The 16,249-nt window shown below is 38.6% G+C and overlaps 1 protein-coding gene across 5 annotated transcripts in view; it reads left to right on the forward strand.

The window, feature by feature from the left end:
• bbs9 (Bardet-Biedl syndrome 9) overlaps nt 1-16,249 on the forward strand; it is a 175,627-nt gene that overhangs the window by 3,391 nt on the left and 155,987 nt on the right. For all 5 annotated transcript variants that reach the window (XM_004078331.5, XM_011485713.4, XM_078932975.1 and 2 more), the window contains exons 5-9: nt 58-171; nt 6,208-6,382; nt 10,214-10,298; nt 11,031-11,214; nt 15,241-15,370. In XM_004078331.5, the coding sequence (XP_004078379.2) occupies nt 58-171; nt 6,208-6,382; nt 10,214-10,298; nt 11,031-11,214; nt 15,241-15,370 (688 nt within the window). The remainder of the gene's footprint in view (nt 1-57; nt 172-6,207; nt 6,383-10,213; nt 10,299-11,030; nt 11,215-15,240; nt 15,371-16,249) is intronic.

Genomic DNA, 16,249 nt, shown 5'->3' on the forward strand with positions numbered 1-16,249 from the left:
TTTTAAGAATTGTAAATATCAAAGCATGATAACATTTACATTTTCTGACACATTCAGGAACCGCAGGACACATCTATCATGGGGATCAGTACCAGCTCAAGCTGGTTTATGAGCACAACTTGCAGAGGACGGCCTGCAATATGACCTTTGGCACATTTGGAGGAGTTACAGGTAAGCACACTTTTCTTTGCCTCCTTTAAACACCTAAATTCATTTTTTTAACCCAAGGAGAAAAAAATCAAAAGGTTATGGCATCCAACTTCAGAATAAAAGCATCATCTCTGTTTTATCTTGACAAGCGTTTTTTAAAGTTGAGCTGAATTTGTTAGACTTTAATTATTATTTATATCAAAACTAAAAATAGTTAGTAATGAAGAAGAATTTTCACACAATTACTTTTTGAAATTAAACGCATGTGGAAATTGCATTATGTGAAATTGAATTTCCATTTATTTTAACTTGAAAAAGGAAACAAATGTATTTTTTTTATCACAGATTGCAAGATATGGTTATAAAACAAAACTACTTGATGTATTAAATTAATTAATGAAATGATTTAAACATTAAACATCCCATTTAATTAACATGAAAAAGGTTGGGTTTAAAAAAAGAAGAAATTCTGGCATAGTAAGGAGAAGTGTTAACACTTTCTCTAAGACAAATTAATTTAAAACCCCTCATGACTGTTTTTTATACAATTAATTTAAATGTAAAGTAGAAAGTTTGATTTGAGGTTTCTCACATGTGTGCATGCTGTGCATGTGGCGCGGCAACAGCGAGAATGGTCAGCGCCAGAAAAACACGTGAATATGTTTTTAAGAAAAGCAGAGCAGGAAAAAGGAGAAAAGGTCATGTAGCTGCTCTCACTGCAGTCAACTGGGCTCTTGGAAAAACCAAGTAGGGGAAAGCCCTCTAGAAGACATCATCCAAAAAAAACACACACAAACGTGCACACTGACACATGGGGAACCCCCTTTAAAGTGAGGAAAATGGCCTTTCCAAATAAAGGCCGTATTGTCGGCGTATGTGAGAAAGGGGAACTTGCCAGACTTTGTGGCCTGGCAGGATGGACCCATCATTAAATCCATGCTAGGAGAGTCTGTGCGTGTAAGTTCATAGAGATGTGTGTGCTTGATTGATAGAAAGCACAGTTTAGAGTCATTAAAACCAAAGCCTGAACTCTGTGCACGTGCAGGGTACAAACCACAAGCCAGTGAGTGTGGCTCTGTTTCCATGTGGTGGAAGGCTGAGCAGGTCTTGGAGATGTCAGATGAACTCTTACATGGACTTACTCCTTTGTGAGTCCAGATCAAGGTTTTCAAGCTCTCTATGCAAAGTCATCTAACTTTGAATGGAGTTTTAACCCTGAAAATTATTATTACCCATAAAAAGCCTAAGGAAATTCCTCACATTCATAATTTATCTCATTCTGTTCTGTTTTTCCTGGTTTGTCCACTAGATGGCAATGTAGGCTGCAGAATTGCCCTAATGGCATTAACTGAATGAATGGAGACCTGTTTTAAGTTCTTTAAGGGGAATTCCCTTTCTCCCTCCTTACAGCAGGGAGGTCATAGTTGGGCTTCAGAGTAGAGTGTGGATGAGTTGAACCAGTGGTGGAGCGGTCTGTCAGGACAGAACAAGACTGCAGAGCATTTTCCAGCTTTCAAGCGACACTGCTGCAGATGCATTGTATATGCCCCTAATCCCTCATATTTACAGCAAATAAAATAGTTTTTGTCATCGTCTGGGCTCATTATTCTTACATTTATAAGCAGGTAATCTGAATTAGAGAAAAAAAAACATGCAGGATATTCTGGTTTATATCGTTTTATGAGTCAGGCTGAGGGATTGGATCGTTTGAGAAAACATTTAGCTGCTTACAGATTCATTCAGCTCTTTTAAGATGAAATCGTCAGATTTCACACTTTGCCACAAAAGCTGTAGGTCCTGTGACCATCCCATAGTAATTTCAAAACTGCCTTATGACATGTGTTTTGGTTTTGCAAGTAGATTTGGAAATATACAAGATTTTGAACATTCATCTTTTTGACTGTTTCTCCCACTGTGATGTCATCTTTTTATTTGGAGGGGAGGGGGGGGGGGTTAGTCACCTTGTCAAAAATTCATTTTTACCTTGTACTAGGTGCACACAAACTTGTGAGTCTTTGAGTTTGTGGCGGGGTGAAATTTTTGCTCAAAGGCGCAGTCAGAAAGAAGAAATACAATGGGAGTCTGGTCCTTGCAGTCCAGGACTCCTGTGGGACATAAATGAATTCAGGACATCTGTGACAGCTTGCTGACTGTTTTGTGAGATGAATGGATTTGCTGGTACTTGTTTTGTAATGGCAACACCATTTTGCATTTTATTGTCAAGTTCAGAGGAGTTTTTCAGTTTTTGCTTCCCGAGCTTTTCGTAATTTATGAGAATAGAAAAGATGGCTCGTACAAATCTGAGCCCCAACTATCCTTGCAAAGGCAGCCACATCCGCATCACCAGCACATTTAGGTGTCTGAAAATATAAGCAGTTTGAAACCTGTCCTCCAGTACAGAGAGCCTTCTCTGTGTGTCTTTGTGGGAGTGTTTTTACAGGTTGTGTGATTGTGTGTATGCGGTGGTCTATAACAGAAGCCATTTAGCAGTGCTGTAGACACTGTAATAGCAGCTCTATACTAATACTGCTCTAATGGCTGAGCCGCCTCTGGGTTTGGGTCACGTTCAGGCCACACACGCTCGCACCCAGAGCGCGGACTGGTCCGCATAAGCTTTGGTCAGACGCATGCACATTCACCCACAGTCGGACAGAGACCCTGAAAAGCCCACATGCACTGACAGCCTCCTTTTCACAGAGTATCATGTTCTCACACGCAGATGTGAGGAGCTGCCCGCTGCAGCGAAGCGGCCAGCCTCTGTGCTTTGTTGGCCTTGTCTGTTTGTTCAACTTGTCTTCCTAATGACACTAATACAGGCCTGTTTCCTCTGCTGGCTCTGAGCAATGGTGCTCTTATTCTGGACTCCTGGACACCTTTACCCATGTTACCCCAGTCCAAGCACTATTGACTCACATTGTTTGTTTTAGGGCTATTTATAACATTCAGCTCTTAAAAAAAAGCATTTTATCAATATTGGAAAAATCAGCATTTTTTCATTTTATGTAAGGGATAGAATACTGGGCTGCCAATCAAGCTGAAAAGTGTATTTGTGTTGCAGGAAGCACACTTGCATGCAAATGTTAACTCCATGCAGGAAGGTTTTGCTGCTGTGATCATAAACTCAGCTGAAGACATTTCAGTCACTTTCTGTGCAACTGTGTTATGGATTTGTTCTGAATTATTACAAAAACTGATTTAAACTAATTGAAAACCATTATAATTTGTTGACACGATTTCAATTTCTCTTCCAAAATTCTTGAAGTTTAAACTTCTTAAAGTTTTAATCACATTTTTTCGAAAACCTAAAGTTCCTATGAGTTTTTTTCTTTGTGGACTTTATTGGATTTTGTCACTTTAAATAATATGTTACCTAAAGTCTTAAAGACCCACTTTGATAAAAATATGATAAAAAAATATTGTTTTCGTGTTTTAACATGTTTCTGTGGCATTTCCTGATGACGGAGAAGATATATTAAGAAAATTAAACTTAAAATTGCATTTCTTGCATTCCACCCTCTACTTTGAGTATTTCAATCAGGAGCATATAACAATATTATTTCAAAATGACTTATTTGGGGTGTAGAAAATATGCTGGGATTGCCACAAGCTCCCTGCTCCGATCCAATCTGATGCATTCACTTGTAGACAAATAGATCCATTTACATCTTTCTTTTCCTGGTCTTGGGTATCATCTGGCTCTAAACTGTACAGCTGTACACCCTCTGTTATTGCTCGCTGTTTTTTTGAACAGGTAATGTTAAGTTGGGGGTGTGAGAGGCTGTATACTTGGGGAGGGGAAGGGAGGGCAGGGTTGCTCCACATCAACAGTCCCGCCAACTCACGAGGTGAATTTCCAAAGAACTAGTGCTGCCCTGTGTACATTATGTCCTAAAAATGACGTTTTAAAATGATTGTGGCTAAAAAAAACATAATCATAATTGAACGAGCATTGGGAATACTTTAAAAATAGATGAAAAGATAATCAGAGTTGGTCATCAAACAGGCCGTGGTATTTTAAATGGAGATTAACCCAAGCAGGAAAAGAGGTTTCAGTACATCTAAATGGGCTGTGAGAAAGATGCTGTCATTTATTTAAGTTAGGTAAGTTAATACGAAGGGGAGAATTTCTCCTCTGCGAAATCAATAAAAGTCAGTTTAATTATCCAACTTCAACCTTTGTTTCAGCCACATGTGGCGGCAATGTAGAAAACCTATTTCTTGTAAAAAGCCACTATACAAGCGTTTATCGCTTTAACATACAGACTTGTGTTTTCACTGAGGAAGTACAGTATATGTGAGTCTGCAGCTCCAGCATCTAAATCTTTGGCGATAAAGCATGTGTTTGTGTGTGTGTGTGTTTGTGTGGCACCATAGGTGGCTGTCTTCCTGACCTCTAGTTGATGGCAGTGTGCGTTTTAACGGCGCATTGAGGCCTAATTATAGTTCTGCAGTCACATACTCCGCCACTTTATTGCCATGAATGTCTTTTGTGTTTGGGCCGAGCACGTCCTGTGTCAGGCCTTTCCTAATGCAGACACTGCTGTGCACGCACACTCAGGCTCAGGTGCTTGTCTGCTTGAAGGTGTTAATGGAGAAATCAGCGTCAGCCAGGAGAGACACACCTCAGAGCACAACGTGACATCATGGCTGAAACAAAACAGAAGGGATCGTTGGTCCTTTTGTTTGAATGGGAATTTTTGAGCTGCATGAGAGAGCTGTTCTAAATCACAATATGAACTGTTCCATTAGTTCCTGTTTTTACTGCATGTTTTCCTGGAGCCAGAACACAAAAAGGGAGTTGGGAGAGTTGCGTAAAGATCCATTGTTATGCTTTTTGCTTTGCTTTTTGACAATAGGCTTTAAAATGAAGCACTTAACAAGCCTTTTTTAGGTGTTTTTTTTGCTTGGCCTTGACAATTAAGTTTGCCAAAATGTGTCAAACCACTGATGGTCATCTCTGCAGTTCTTCATTTTTCATATTTTCCTGTCTATGTAAAATATCCTGGCTGTGTTCTAACCGGGATATGTGGATGTACCACATTCTTAAACACCTAGTTTTGCATTAAACAATAGCTACCATTTGTATAAAATACAAACCTTTTCATCTGCTCCAGATTGACAACAATTTGAATAAAGACTTAGAAATGCAATTTTAAGCTTCATTTCCATAATATATGTCCATCATCAGAAAAAAGAGAACATATTAAAAACACATTTTTATTTCGGAGTGGGTTTTTTAAAAGTACTTGGATGCCCATCTACCAACTTCAGAACTCTGTCACCTTCTTGGATGACAATTTCATAAGCAGTGAGTGATTAGTTTGTGCAGTCATGTGAAATGTCAGATCCTTGTTAGAATTGAGTTATGTCAAATGTATATGTATAATAACTGGCCATCAGTAGACATCAGAAAGTTTTCACCTTGCTTCATAAAGTACAAATCCACAGATTTATTAACAACAACTGATCCAGTGTAGCTGTGGTGTTGTTACTGCTGTTTACTTGGATAAGTGACGCTTGTGAAAACCCCTCAGGGCTTTTGATCTGACAGCAATCCTGGGCCGGTTATGTGTTCAATGATAAGCAAACAGGAAAAAAAACATTTACTGTTGTTCATAAATTGCAAACTCTCTTCAGATGGAATACTGTTGGTGCTTGATGATTCTACAGCAATCACTGTCAATCACTATATAAATATAAAGCATATTTTCTGATCCTATAAATCAAAGGCTGAACTTCTGTTTGCCTTTGTTAAATGATGAATTGTATTGGAGTCACTGGTCTAAAAACCAAAATATTCCCTGGTGAACTTTGGAACGCTTGAAGCTTGTTTACCCTGAGCACCAGGCACGATGGATGTAAATAATAGAGGACATCGAGAGGTAATCTTTCTGTAAGAAGCTTAAAGGTGTTGAACTTTCTTGTTTATACAAAACTTACTTTGTTGTCTTCTCTGAAACTGTGTTTGCAGCTTTTTATCACTTTGAAAAATATTGAAATCCAGCCAAAAATTAGACTCTGATGAAAGCATTTGTCTAATCGCCCTCTCTTGTTCAGATCACCACTACCTGTGCATCCAGTCCATGGACGGGATGCTGATGTTCTTCGAACAGGACAGCTACACCTTTGGCCGCTTCCTCCCTGGTTTTCTGCTGCCTGGTCCATTGGCCTACAACCCCAGAACAGACAGCTTCCTCACCGTGAGCTCAGCTCGGCAGCTGGAGAGCTACAAGTAGGTTTCTATTCCAGGTTCTACCAACTGAAAATGTACACAGAAGAGCTTAAAAGCAGGTCAAATGGAAGAAACAGGAGGAAAACGAGGAGTTCATCCTTTTGACTATGACAATATTGTGTCTTCTCGTGTCATTTAGATTTAGCTGCGCATTAAGTATGTATCTGTATGCAATATTTTTAAACGTTTGAATCAACAGAAATTCAAATAATTACAAATTCAAGTACTACCAAAATAAATAAACCAATAGAATAACTCAAGTACCTACAACCTTTCTGCAGGCAATTCCTGATTTGTGATAGTTTCTTTGCACATTCATGTAAAACTTTCACAAATTTGTACATCAAATTGGCATAAAAAATGTCTTTTTTCAAACATCTGATGATTTTTAACAAAAGCTGCTCACTTTATCTACTTTTCCAACAGACATTTACAACCAATAAATACCCTATTTATAAAGAAAAAAAAACATAGTGCTTCACAGAATGTGTTATCTAAAAATGAATAGAAATGGCAATCAAACAGAAAAATTTTAACAATAAAGCAAAAACAAAATATGTATATAGAGATGAACCAACTACAGAAGCAAAATAACTTTTTTTCAATTATATGTTTTACATAACTGCAGAATATTAAAGAGCCACTCCCAATGAAGATCGTGTTCTTAACATGTTCTTGTTGCAGTTTTCTCATAATGGAGGACATATAGAAAATAATTCAAGATTAAAGCTGTGTTTCTTAGTATGTCTTTATCCAAATCGTTTTGAATCAGGAGCAGATAAAAACCCGCTGTTTGAAAAGTTTATATTTGTGACGCAGCAAAGGAAATGGGCGGGCCATACACTCCCTGCCCCGCCCCTTTCTGATGCATCCACTTGCAGACAAACAGATCCATGTACGTCTTTGTTTCCCCATCTGAGCTGGCATCTGGCTCAAAACTGCAAGCTGAGAAGAGCTGAATTGCTTCAATATTTCTCGCCATTTTTGTTTCACTGGTAATGCTAGTTTGGAGTTGTAAGCTAGCTGGAGACCATGTAAACAAAGGAATCATAGGATTACAACAGAGGGTTACTTTCATGTCTACAGTCACAGAGGGGAATTTCCAATAAACTGCCGCACAGTTTCAAAAACAACAGGCATTTTGATTTTTACTAAAACCTGCATAATCATAATTAGAAGACCACTGGGAACGATTTTAGATTAGATAAAATATAGTTGTTGTGGGAATTTAATGGGCAGTACTTGACCAAAAGTGTGTCATAATGAAGCCTGTGATGGAGACCTAAACTCAGATGACCCACGAAATAAAGAGTATTTGATTACTTTAGTTTATGTGTAAAATCACAGACTTGTTTTTTTCATGGCACTTGGTCTGAGAGGAAAAAGTTCTTTCATGTGCACTTGACAACACTATCACAGTGTCCTTAAAAAAACTGATCCTCTGTGTTTCATTAAATCAGGTAACAGGGTGACTCAAGACTTAACTGCTTTACATCTAATGGCACATGACTGGCGGACTGTTCTGTCTCGCTCGGTTTATTTGGCTACATCGCCCTTCTCCCACCCTGAGGAACAAGAGCTTGATTTGGTTCCTGTGTATGTGGTGGCGTCAGCTTTCAGATTTTACTTTTTGTTTACATACGTCACTAAAAAAACCGACATGCATGCATAATTCTGCATGCCCATGTGCGTTTGGCGCTTAATTAGTACAATTGTTTGTGTTTTTAAAGGTATCCTCTTTCAAATTAATTAGAGGACTGTTTCCTCAATGTCAGGGTCTTGAACTCTGCATGATGACAAACACTGCTTATACGCACATAAATTACACTAATTCAACAGAGACTACAGAAAAACACACATAAATACACATGACTGTTTTTATTCTTATCCCACATCATTAGTAAAAGACCTAAATGGCATAGGAAACTGATCTAATAGTTGTGTTCTTGTGTTATGGTGAGTCTAATTCCCTCACTTGAGCAGATGTCTGCCTGGCGATCCACTTTAAAAGCTTTAAACCCATGACACATTTAATGTATATTTTAAGCCAGTTTTCCCCAGTAAATCGACATGCATGATGAAAAGATTTCATTATTGGCAGCCATCCATAAAGCTCATTAGGCTGCTCTGAAGTTCCAATGGAGGTCTAACCCAGTGGTTAAACTATCATGTATATATCATATTGCCAAAATCTCAGTTTAAAGGGTGACTTTACTGTTTTATATTTTGAGGATTTAGCAACATGATGCTGGAGAGAAGAATGTTAAAGTTAAAGTACCATTAGTTGTCACGCACCTAATTGTGTGAAAATTGTTCTCTGCATTTGACCCATCCCGTGGGGGAGCGGTCAGCTGCAGACACAGCATGCAGGAACCATTTGGTGGGTTTACCCCCTCAATCCAACCCCTTCATGCAGGGAGGCATTGGAGTTTTTGGAATAAATCAGATTTGGATTTGAACTCATAACCTTCCAGGGTCGGGGCAGACACTCCTCCACAGGGCCACTGAGCTGATAAATGTATTCCATTCACTCGAAACATTTAGGATTTTTGGAGCTTGTGGACTTTAATTTCCTTTTGATATCAGTTATTTATTTATTTTTTTACCGTCATATACATTTAAGCAAGTTTGAGTTTCATTTTTAGGTTTTTCTGTTCATTTGTCGACAACCTTTCCTCATTTATGAACAGAAAGTAAAAAAAAAAGTGAATAATTCTAAAATTTCCAGAGATAATAATGAATGAATTAGTACTTTGTGTTTGTTGAGTTTAAAAACAATATTTGTCAACCTTTAAAAAAAAAACAAGAAATGGAAATGTTGTGATGTGCATACAAGTGCACTCAACATTTTTCAGCTCTGATTTTGTATACGGTATGTATAAACCATCTGCTGCCAGCCAAATATTTACTGTGTCTGAGTGAGAAATCTGTGGAATGGTGATTTTGGTCTGAATGAAATATATTAAACCAGATATTTACAGGAAGATTAAGAATTAATATTAAATTATTTATCCATGTCAACCTGATGGTTGATGTAACTAATTTAGGGATCCAGTAATAACGCCATGCCAAAGTTGCAGTGATTATGGTCATTATGATTTAAGGTACAAGTCAGACGTGTCGGCTTTGATTAACAACAGTTTTGTGTCCCAAATACGCTCTGCAAAGTGAGACGACTGAGTGAATAAATCAGCAGTTATTTAATGTTTGGACTGTGGTTTGGACCTGGGCTGGGCTGGGTTTGGAATTTTCTGTTCATCCAGGTGTTAGCGAGGACAGATAAATTCCCGCTAAGCTGCTTCATCTGCCAGCCTCTTACTGGAAAGTGGCTGATGCTGTGGATGCCAAAGTCAACCGTCCACACATCAGTCCGTCCACGTTATTTTTGCCAGTAGCCGAAAGCCTGATGATTGAAACTGATAGACTGAAGTTCAGGAGCAAGGGCGGCCAATGAAGTGTTGACTGAGCTGACAGAAGTTGTAAATGAGAAGTTGAATAAATGGCAGTAGAAAAAATGTGTCCACATTGAATAACAGTGTTGGACTATAATAATTTAAAGGGAATAATCAATAAACATACAAATTGTATATTATGTTTGAGGAAAAACACAGCTACATTAACCCATGACTACACCTTTAGTGTATTTAGAAAGGTCTGGTCAAATAAAAAATGTTATATATTCCTTACATGTAATTTTGGATCTCCTATATTATTGTTCAGAACGTTCTGAACAGCAGCATTCTGATAGTATTTTACCAGATCAGGATTTTATTATTTGGCCCACAAACAACATGTCTGTCTTTATGGTGGCTTGTGTCTTTCTTCTTTTAGGTACGAAACTCTAACAGTTGCTTCAGATGCAGAGAGTCGTCAGGATGCCAACTTGCCCCTCAAAAGTGGAGGCAAAAGGCTGATGGTGAGTCCTACAGATGCATGCAGATGTGAAGAAATCTTTATTCAATTATTTATTTATTTAGTGTGAAGAAATCTTTATGTTACCTGTGGAAACTCTCTTCACTGACTAGCATGAGTCTCATTACAGGATACTTTAATTCATTAATCTTTATGTATCCCAGGAAAAGTCCCATTGAGATTACCTATCTCATTTCCAAGCTTTAGAGCAAAAGTTCAAACTTCCTCATCAGACCAGATTGTTTAAATTTCCTGCCCTTTTTTGTAAATGATTCCAGGTTGTGGTTGTACAGCACTGAAATGCCACCTTAGCTTCTGTGTGACCACTTGGTACAGTCAATAACAGTTGTTCTTGAAAATCTAAAGGGTAATGTCCAGCCGCTCTTGATATATTGTATTCACACAGGTATAAGGGGAGCAGACGGAAAACACTCTAAAAAATAAAAGTATGTCAGCAAGTACATGTAAGAGTCTCCAATACAAGCCAATCCCACAAGAGTGTAAAGTTCACAATGGTGTGCGCTGAATATGCAGGGGGGCATTTACCATTGTGTGACATCAAAGTCAATGCTGGGAAAAACTGGGATTTGTTTTTCCTGATCTCGTTCAATGACATCAGAGATCAATGATTAGTGTGTGAACATAGATGGCCATAGTTTTTCTATATTTCTTTCATATTTTATTGGTACTGTGCAAAGAGACAAATGACTAACACTAAATTTGTGTTTTTTCCCAGCCTGACTGGACATTTGTCCTGGGAGAACAGGCGCTGGACATCTGCGTTCCCTCCTTCTCCCACTCCTCTGCCTCCGTCCTCGTGCTGGGTGAGAGAAACCTTTTCTGCTTCGATGACAACGGACATATCCGATTCATGAAGAAGCTGGAATTCAACCCAAGCTGTTTCCTGCCCTATGCCTCAGGTAAAGAAGACACTGGCCTTTAAATATGCAGCTTAAAGGTGACCTCTACTTTGCGGGGGTACTGAAGGTCCATATGTGCTATTCTAGGAGATATTTTCAGCTCTGCTGCTGCACTTCTTATCTTCTTAGGGATTAAATACTGATTGACTGAGCAGTTGTAACGGATCAGTTTGGTGAGGGCTTTTCATCATAGTGTGAGCTTCAGATGCTTAACAATTATGATTAAAACATATCTGCTGCATACAGTTATAACTACAATTATCTTCTAAAAATTGGTTATTTAAATGAATCCATAAATTTATTTCCCTCAGTATGATTGATGGGATTTTTTTCAGGGGTTCTTAGGATGGTAAAAGTGCATTTTCCTGCAGAGACACAGTTCAGTTTTGGCATCACCAGTCAAAAGTGCTCAAAAGAGTTCAGAAGTTTCAAGCCACATGGTGGTTGTGAGTGGTAAAAAAAAAAAAAAAAAAAAAAACGAGCCACAGGTTGGAAAATTATGAAAAGAGAAAGAAAGTTGGGCCCATAAAAGAGGTCAACTGAACATAACTCAAACGAAGATACTAAACGGCAAACAAAAGCTTTAACAGAATTCAACCGACTCAACAAGGAACCAGACAAAAATGACCTGAAGACGAGACACATCAAGGGGCTTATATAGTGGCTGATCAAACCATTGACACACCTGGGAGGGGAGACTACACAATACATTATTGTTTGACACAAACATAAAATTAAATCAGTTTAATAAAAGCTCACGTGTACTCAAAATAAGCTTAACAAATAATTAAATAAACAAAAAGCTTAAATAAACAATTCCAGTTCCCCTTCCGCCCGTCTCTGGTGGCCATCTCCTCCCACTGAGCTTCACCCTCTGCCACCTCTTTGGACCAGGAAGAGCTCCATAGGTAATCCACAGGAAGTAACTACAGATAACTCAAGACAGGGAAAATAAAGAAATTGACAAAACCTAATACAACAGAACAAGAGGAACTAAATGTGCGTGCTACATAAAGTTAGTCTTGCTGTGGTAAATAAATACTAAATAAAACAAATAGTGTGTGTGTGTATTAATGTTGCTGAAACTGAAAATAAAGCATGAACAGAATGTGGAGAGTGTGTAGCATTCAACTGTAGGTGGCCCGCACTTATTACTTATGACATTTGATTTCTAATCAAAAGGGACCACATTTAAAAGAAAAAGTAGAATTTGCTCCATTAGAATTTAAATACTCAAACTAATTCAGAGTTTTTATTTTTTATCATACCTTTACAGTCATGGCAACGTTTAAATCCATTCATCTTGGAGTGTGGTTCTGGGGAAATTTGTGAAATTCAGTATGGCCATAACCATACTTCTGAAAATAACTGTATAAAAATGCATAAAAATAAATCGTTTTGGGCAGTGGCACACCGCCACTTGACTGGCGAGGCAGGATGCTGCTTTTGGCAGAGACCGATGAAATAAATAGAGTTGCTCTGCCACATGCGTTGAAATAAAAAACTAAAGTCCACTGAGCTCTTTCCTTTTCCCGTGTTTCCTTCACATCCGTTCACTCTTAAGGAATAAAGTTTGGCTTGGATTGCATAATCCCTGTTGAAACACTAAAATCTGTTTAAGACAAATGTCTCTCAGCATCTACAGTGGGGAAAAACGTTTTAGCCAATTACAAAACCCAAACCCATAAATACACTTCAACTGTAAGGGACAATGTGAAAGAAACATCCTAGAAAAATCAAAATGTTATAGATTTTTTACTTCTTTAAGAAGCTCTTTTATTTTCCACATGCTACCTGTATTAATGGAACCTGTTTGAACTGGTTATCTGTATTAAACACACATCCGGTTCACACGCTTAAACAGTCAGACTAAGCTGTCCACCATGACGATGATCAAAGAGCTGTTGAAGGACACCCGGGACGAGATTTTCCCTTTCAACAAGACTGGGATCCATCTACAATGATCTACAATGAAGCAGCTTGATCAAAAGACAACAACTGTTGGAGCAAAGTATAAGAAATACAAGATCCCTGACTATCTCCCTCCAACTGGGGCTCCATGCAAGATCTTACCTGGAAGGGTACATGTCCATGGCTATGATGATTTAAACCAAGCCCATCTGGATGATCCAGAGGAGCACTTTGAGGAAGTTATGTGGTCAGATGAGACCAAACTGTAACAATGCCACTCATCGTGTTTGAAAGAAGAATGCTGAACATCATACCCATTGTGAAGTATGGCGGTGGAAGCATCATACATTGGGGATGCTTTTCTGCAAAAGGAATGGGACGATTAATCAGTGTTGAGAAAAGTATGAATGGGACCATGTGTGGTGAGATTTTGGGCAAAAAATCTGGCCAAAATATGAGTCAGAGTGTGTGCAAACCTAGTGAGAACGTTAAACCTCTGTTGTTCCCAACCAGGGTTACAGTACAACAGATTGAAGTTTGCTATTGACCAAACATAAAAAAAAAGAATTCTATAAATAAAAAATGAAACAATATAACTACCTTTTTACACTGTCCCTCACAGTTGAAGTGTAGAATCAATTACTGAGAAGGTTTTATTCCCACTGTAACTGTTGAACAGAACAAGTGCAATGTGTGTTCTAAAGTTAAGTGCCTTCTGTTTATTTATGACAGAGTCTTTTCTTTGTGTTACTGATAAATTGTTTGGCTTTAAGAAATAGAGGAGCAAAAATATTTAATCCACAGTAATAATGCAAAACTGTTAAAACAAAAGTTGTCTTTCACTTCACACAGCAGGACTTTTGAAATTCATTTACTGGTAGCTTAATCTTTGGGCAAGAAAGGAAAAATGAAAACAAAGAATAATAACAGGAGAATATTTGAGGACAAGGCTTCTATCTGTTCCAAGCCAAGAACAGAACATCTTAAAATTTCCTCTTGAAAGCTGTAAATAAACTGAAAATAAAAAATCTGATTCCACCGCTTCCATCACCTTCTGGAGCGCACTCCCATTTCAGCTTTAATCCATTCATAACTGCAGTTTGTTGGTTACACTCATATAGGCAGACACTGTGATTGGTTAAATTTCCATCCTGCAGGAAGAGAAGAACAGAGAGAAATTAAACGATTGGTTAGTGAAACAATAAAGAAGGCTATATGGAGGCTTATATGGAGGAAGGCAAGATGGACAATACAGAAATGGAGGAAAGAAAAACAAATTTGAGCATTTATCTACTGAGATAATTATAAGGCTTATGCTGAGATGCAAGGTGTGTGCTTGCGGTGATGTCCGTCAACTTCATGCACCTCCTTGCTGGCGGCTTTTACAATCTTTTATCTCTGCTTCTGCAGCAGTGGAAGCCTTAGGAATGTTTGTTTTGCGTGTGGCCGACACCTCAGATCTCTTTAGGTGGTAAGTGCACCATTGGTAGGTTGGCTGGACATTTCCCAGTGTTTGAGAAATATAAGTTGTAATAACATTTCATGTTTCTAGCCTTGAGTCAACGGAGAGAAAGTTGAATTTGCAGCACACCTTGAGAGCAGACTTTGTGCTGAAATGGGAGATCTCACCAAAATTCTTTATAAAAACCAGATGTAAAGTGTAAAGAGATGATTTTTTTTTTCTGTACAGTGAAGAACAAGCTAAGCTCGTCTTAAAGAGCAGTGCCACCCACCACACGAAATTCTTTATTTCTGTGCTGTGTGGTTGTTAGTTTTGTGAATATGCTTCACTCTTTCTTAAACTTAAAAATGCAAAACAGAAACCTTAAGTTTGCGTTGCCGTGAAACCAAGTCTGTCTGACTTTCCAGCGGGGAGACACTAACCTGAGTAAATACAGCAAAAGGAAATTGCTTAAAAATGTATCAACATTTCATTAGGCTTAACTTCATTTTGCATTGCTTCAAAATTCTCTGCAGCATGAGCCAAACATTTACCTCAGAGTGGAAGTTTTGTTTTATTGCTTAGCTTGCTGCTTTTATTGTATATGAAAAAAAAAGACACTTCATCTCAGCCTCCTTGTAACCTTGTTTTTATTTCTTTCTGTTTTTGTGTAGTGACAGACGGCACTATAAATCTGCTGCTTGGTAACCACAACAACATGCTACAGGTTTACCAGAATGTGACCCTGAAGTGGGCAGCCCAGCTCTCCTTTGTGCCTGTGGCTGTTCGTGTTGCCAACTTCCCGTGAGTACAACCTGCATCTGCGACCGCATGCTGATGTGCAGAAAAGATGTTTTCACAGAAACATTTTAGCAATCCGCAAATCATTTTTGTCACACAGTGGCTGGCACACACACACATGCACATGTGAACACTCACGTACAAGCATTAGGCACGTTGGCCTGTTTATCAGTTTGCAGAATCCAGTGTGAGACCTTTAACTGAAAATTACCCGACAATGTCTTCCATGTGGCCAATCAGAGCATGGCGGGAGGGGCCAGCTGAAGCCGGTCTGTCCGTGTTCTCCAAACATCTACAATCAAACTACGATTTAAACGCAAAGCGCACACACACAGTTGAGAAATGATGTGGTCTCTGATCCTGTGTGTGCGCACATGTGTGGTTTAGATGCAGGAGATAATGTGTGTCTGGGTAGCTGTTTGCTTTAGTTTGCGGCTGTGTTGTGTTTAGCATTTGATAGTCATCGGGTCGTTGAGTGTGTCGGCTGGACACTGCCGAGTGTGGGAGAGAAAACGCGCACAGCAGTCTTCCTAAAACAAATACACAAAAATCCCTCCAGTCTGTAATTTACAGGAGTTCTCCCTTAGTTGATGTGAAGACAGTGTCACATTGAAAGGGTAAATGCAGTCAAGCATTGGAAGGCTTGACTGCTTGTGTAAAAACAAGAACAAATAGGTTCAAAATATAAATTGGCTATGTGACAAAAGTGGTGTCGTCACAGTGTAATAGCATTTTAAACCCTGTGTGCTCTTTTCTTTTTTAAAGAGGTACCGCAAAGGAGTATTGCTGTTGCACCTCTGAGTTTGCTCTAGTGGTGATTACATATCCAATAATTAATGTTTATGATACTTTTACATTGACACCAGGGACAAGAAACATGGA

This window comes from Oryzias latipes, chromosome 16 (assembly GCF_053564925.1).
Source record: "Oryzias latipes strain Hd-rR chromosome 16, Olatipes_Hd-rR_3.1".
NCBI lineage: Eukaryota > Metazoa > Chordata > Actinopteri > Beloniformes > Adrianichthyidae > Oryzias > Oryzias latipes.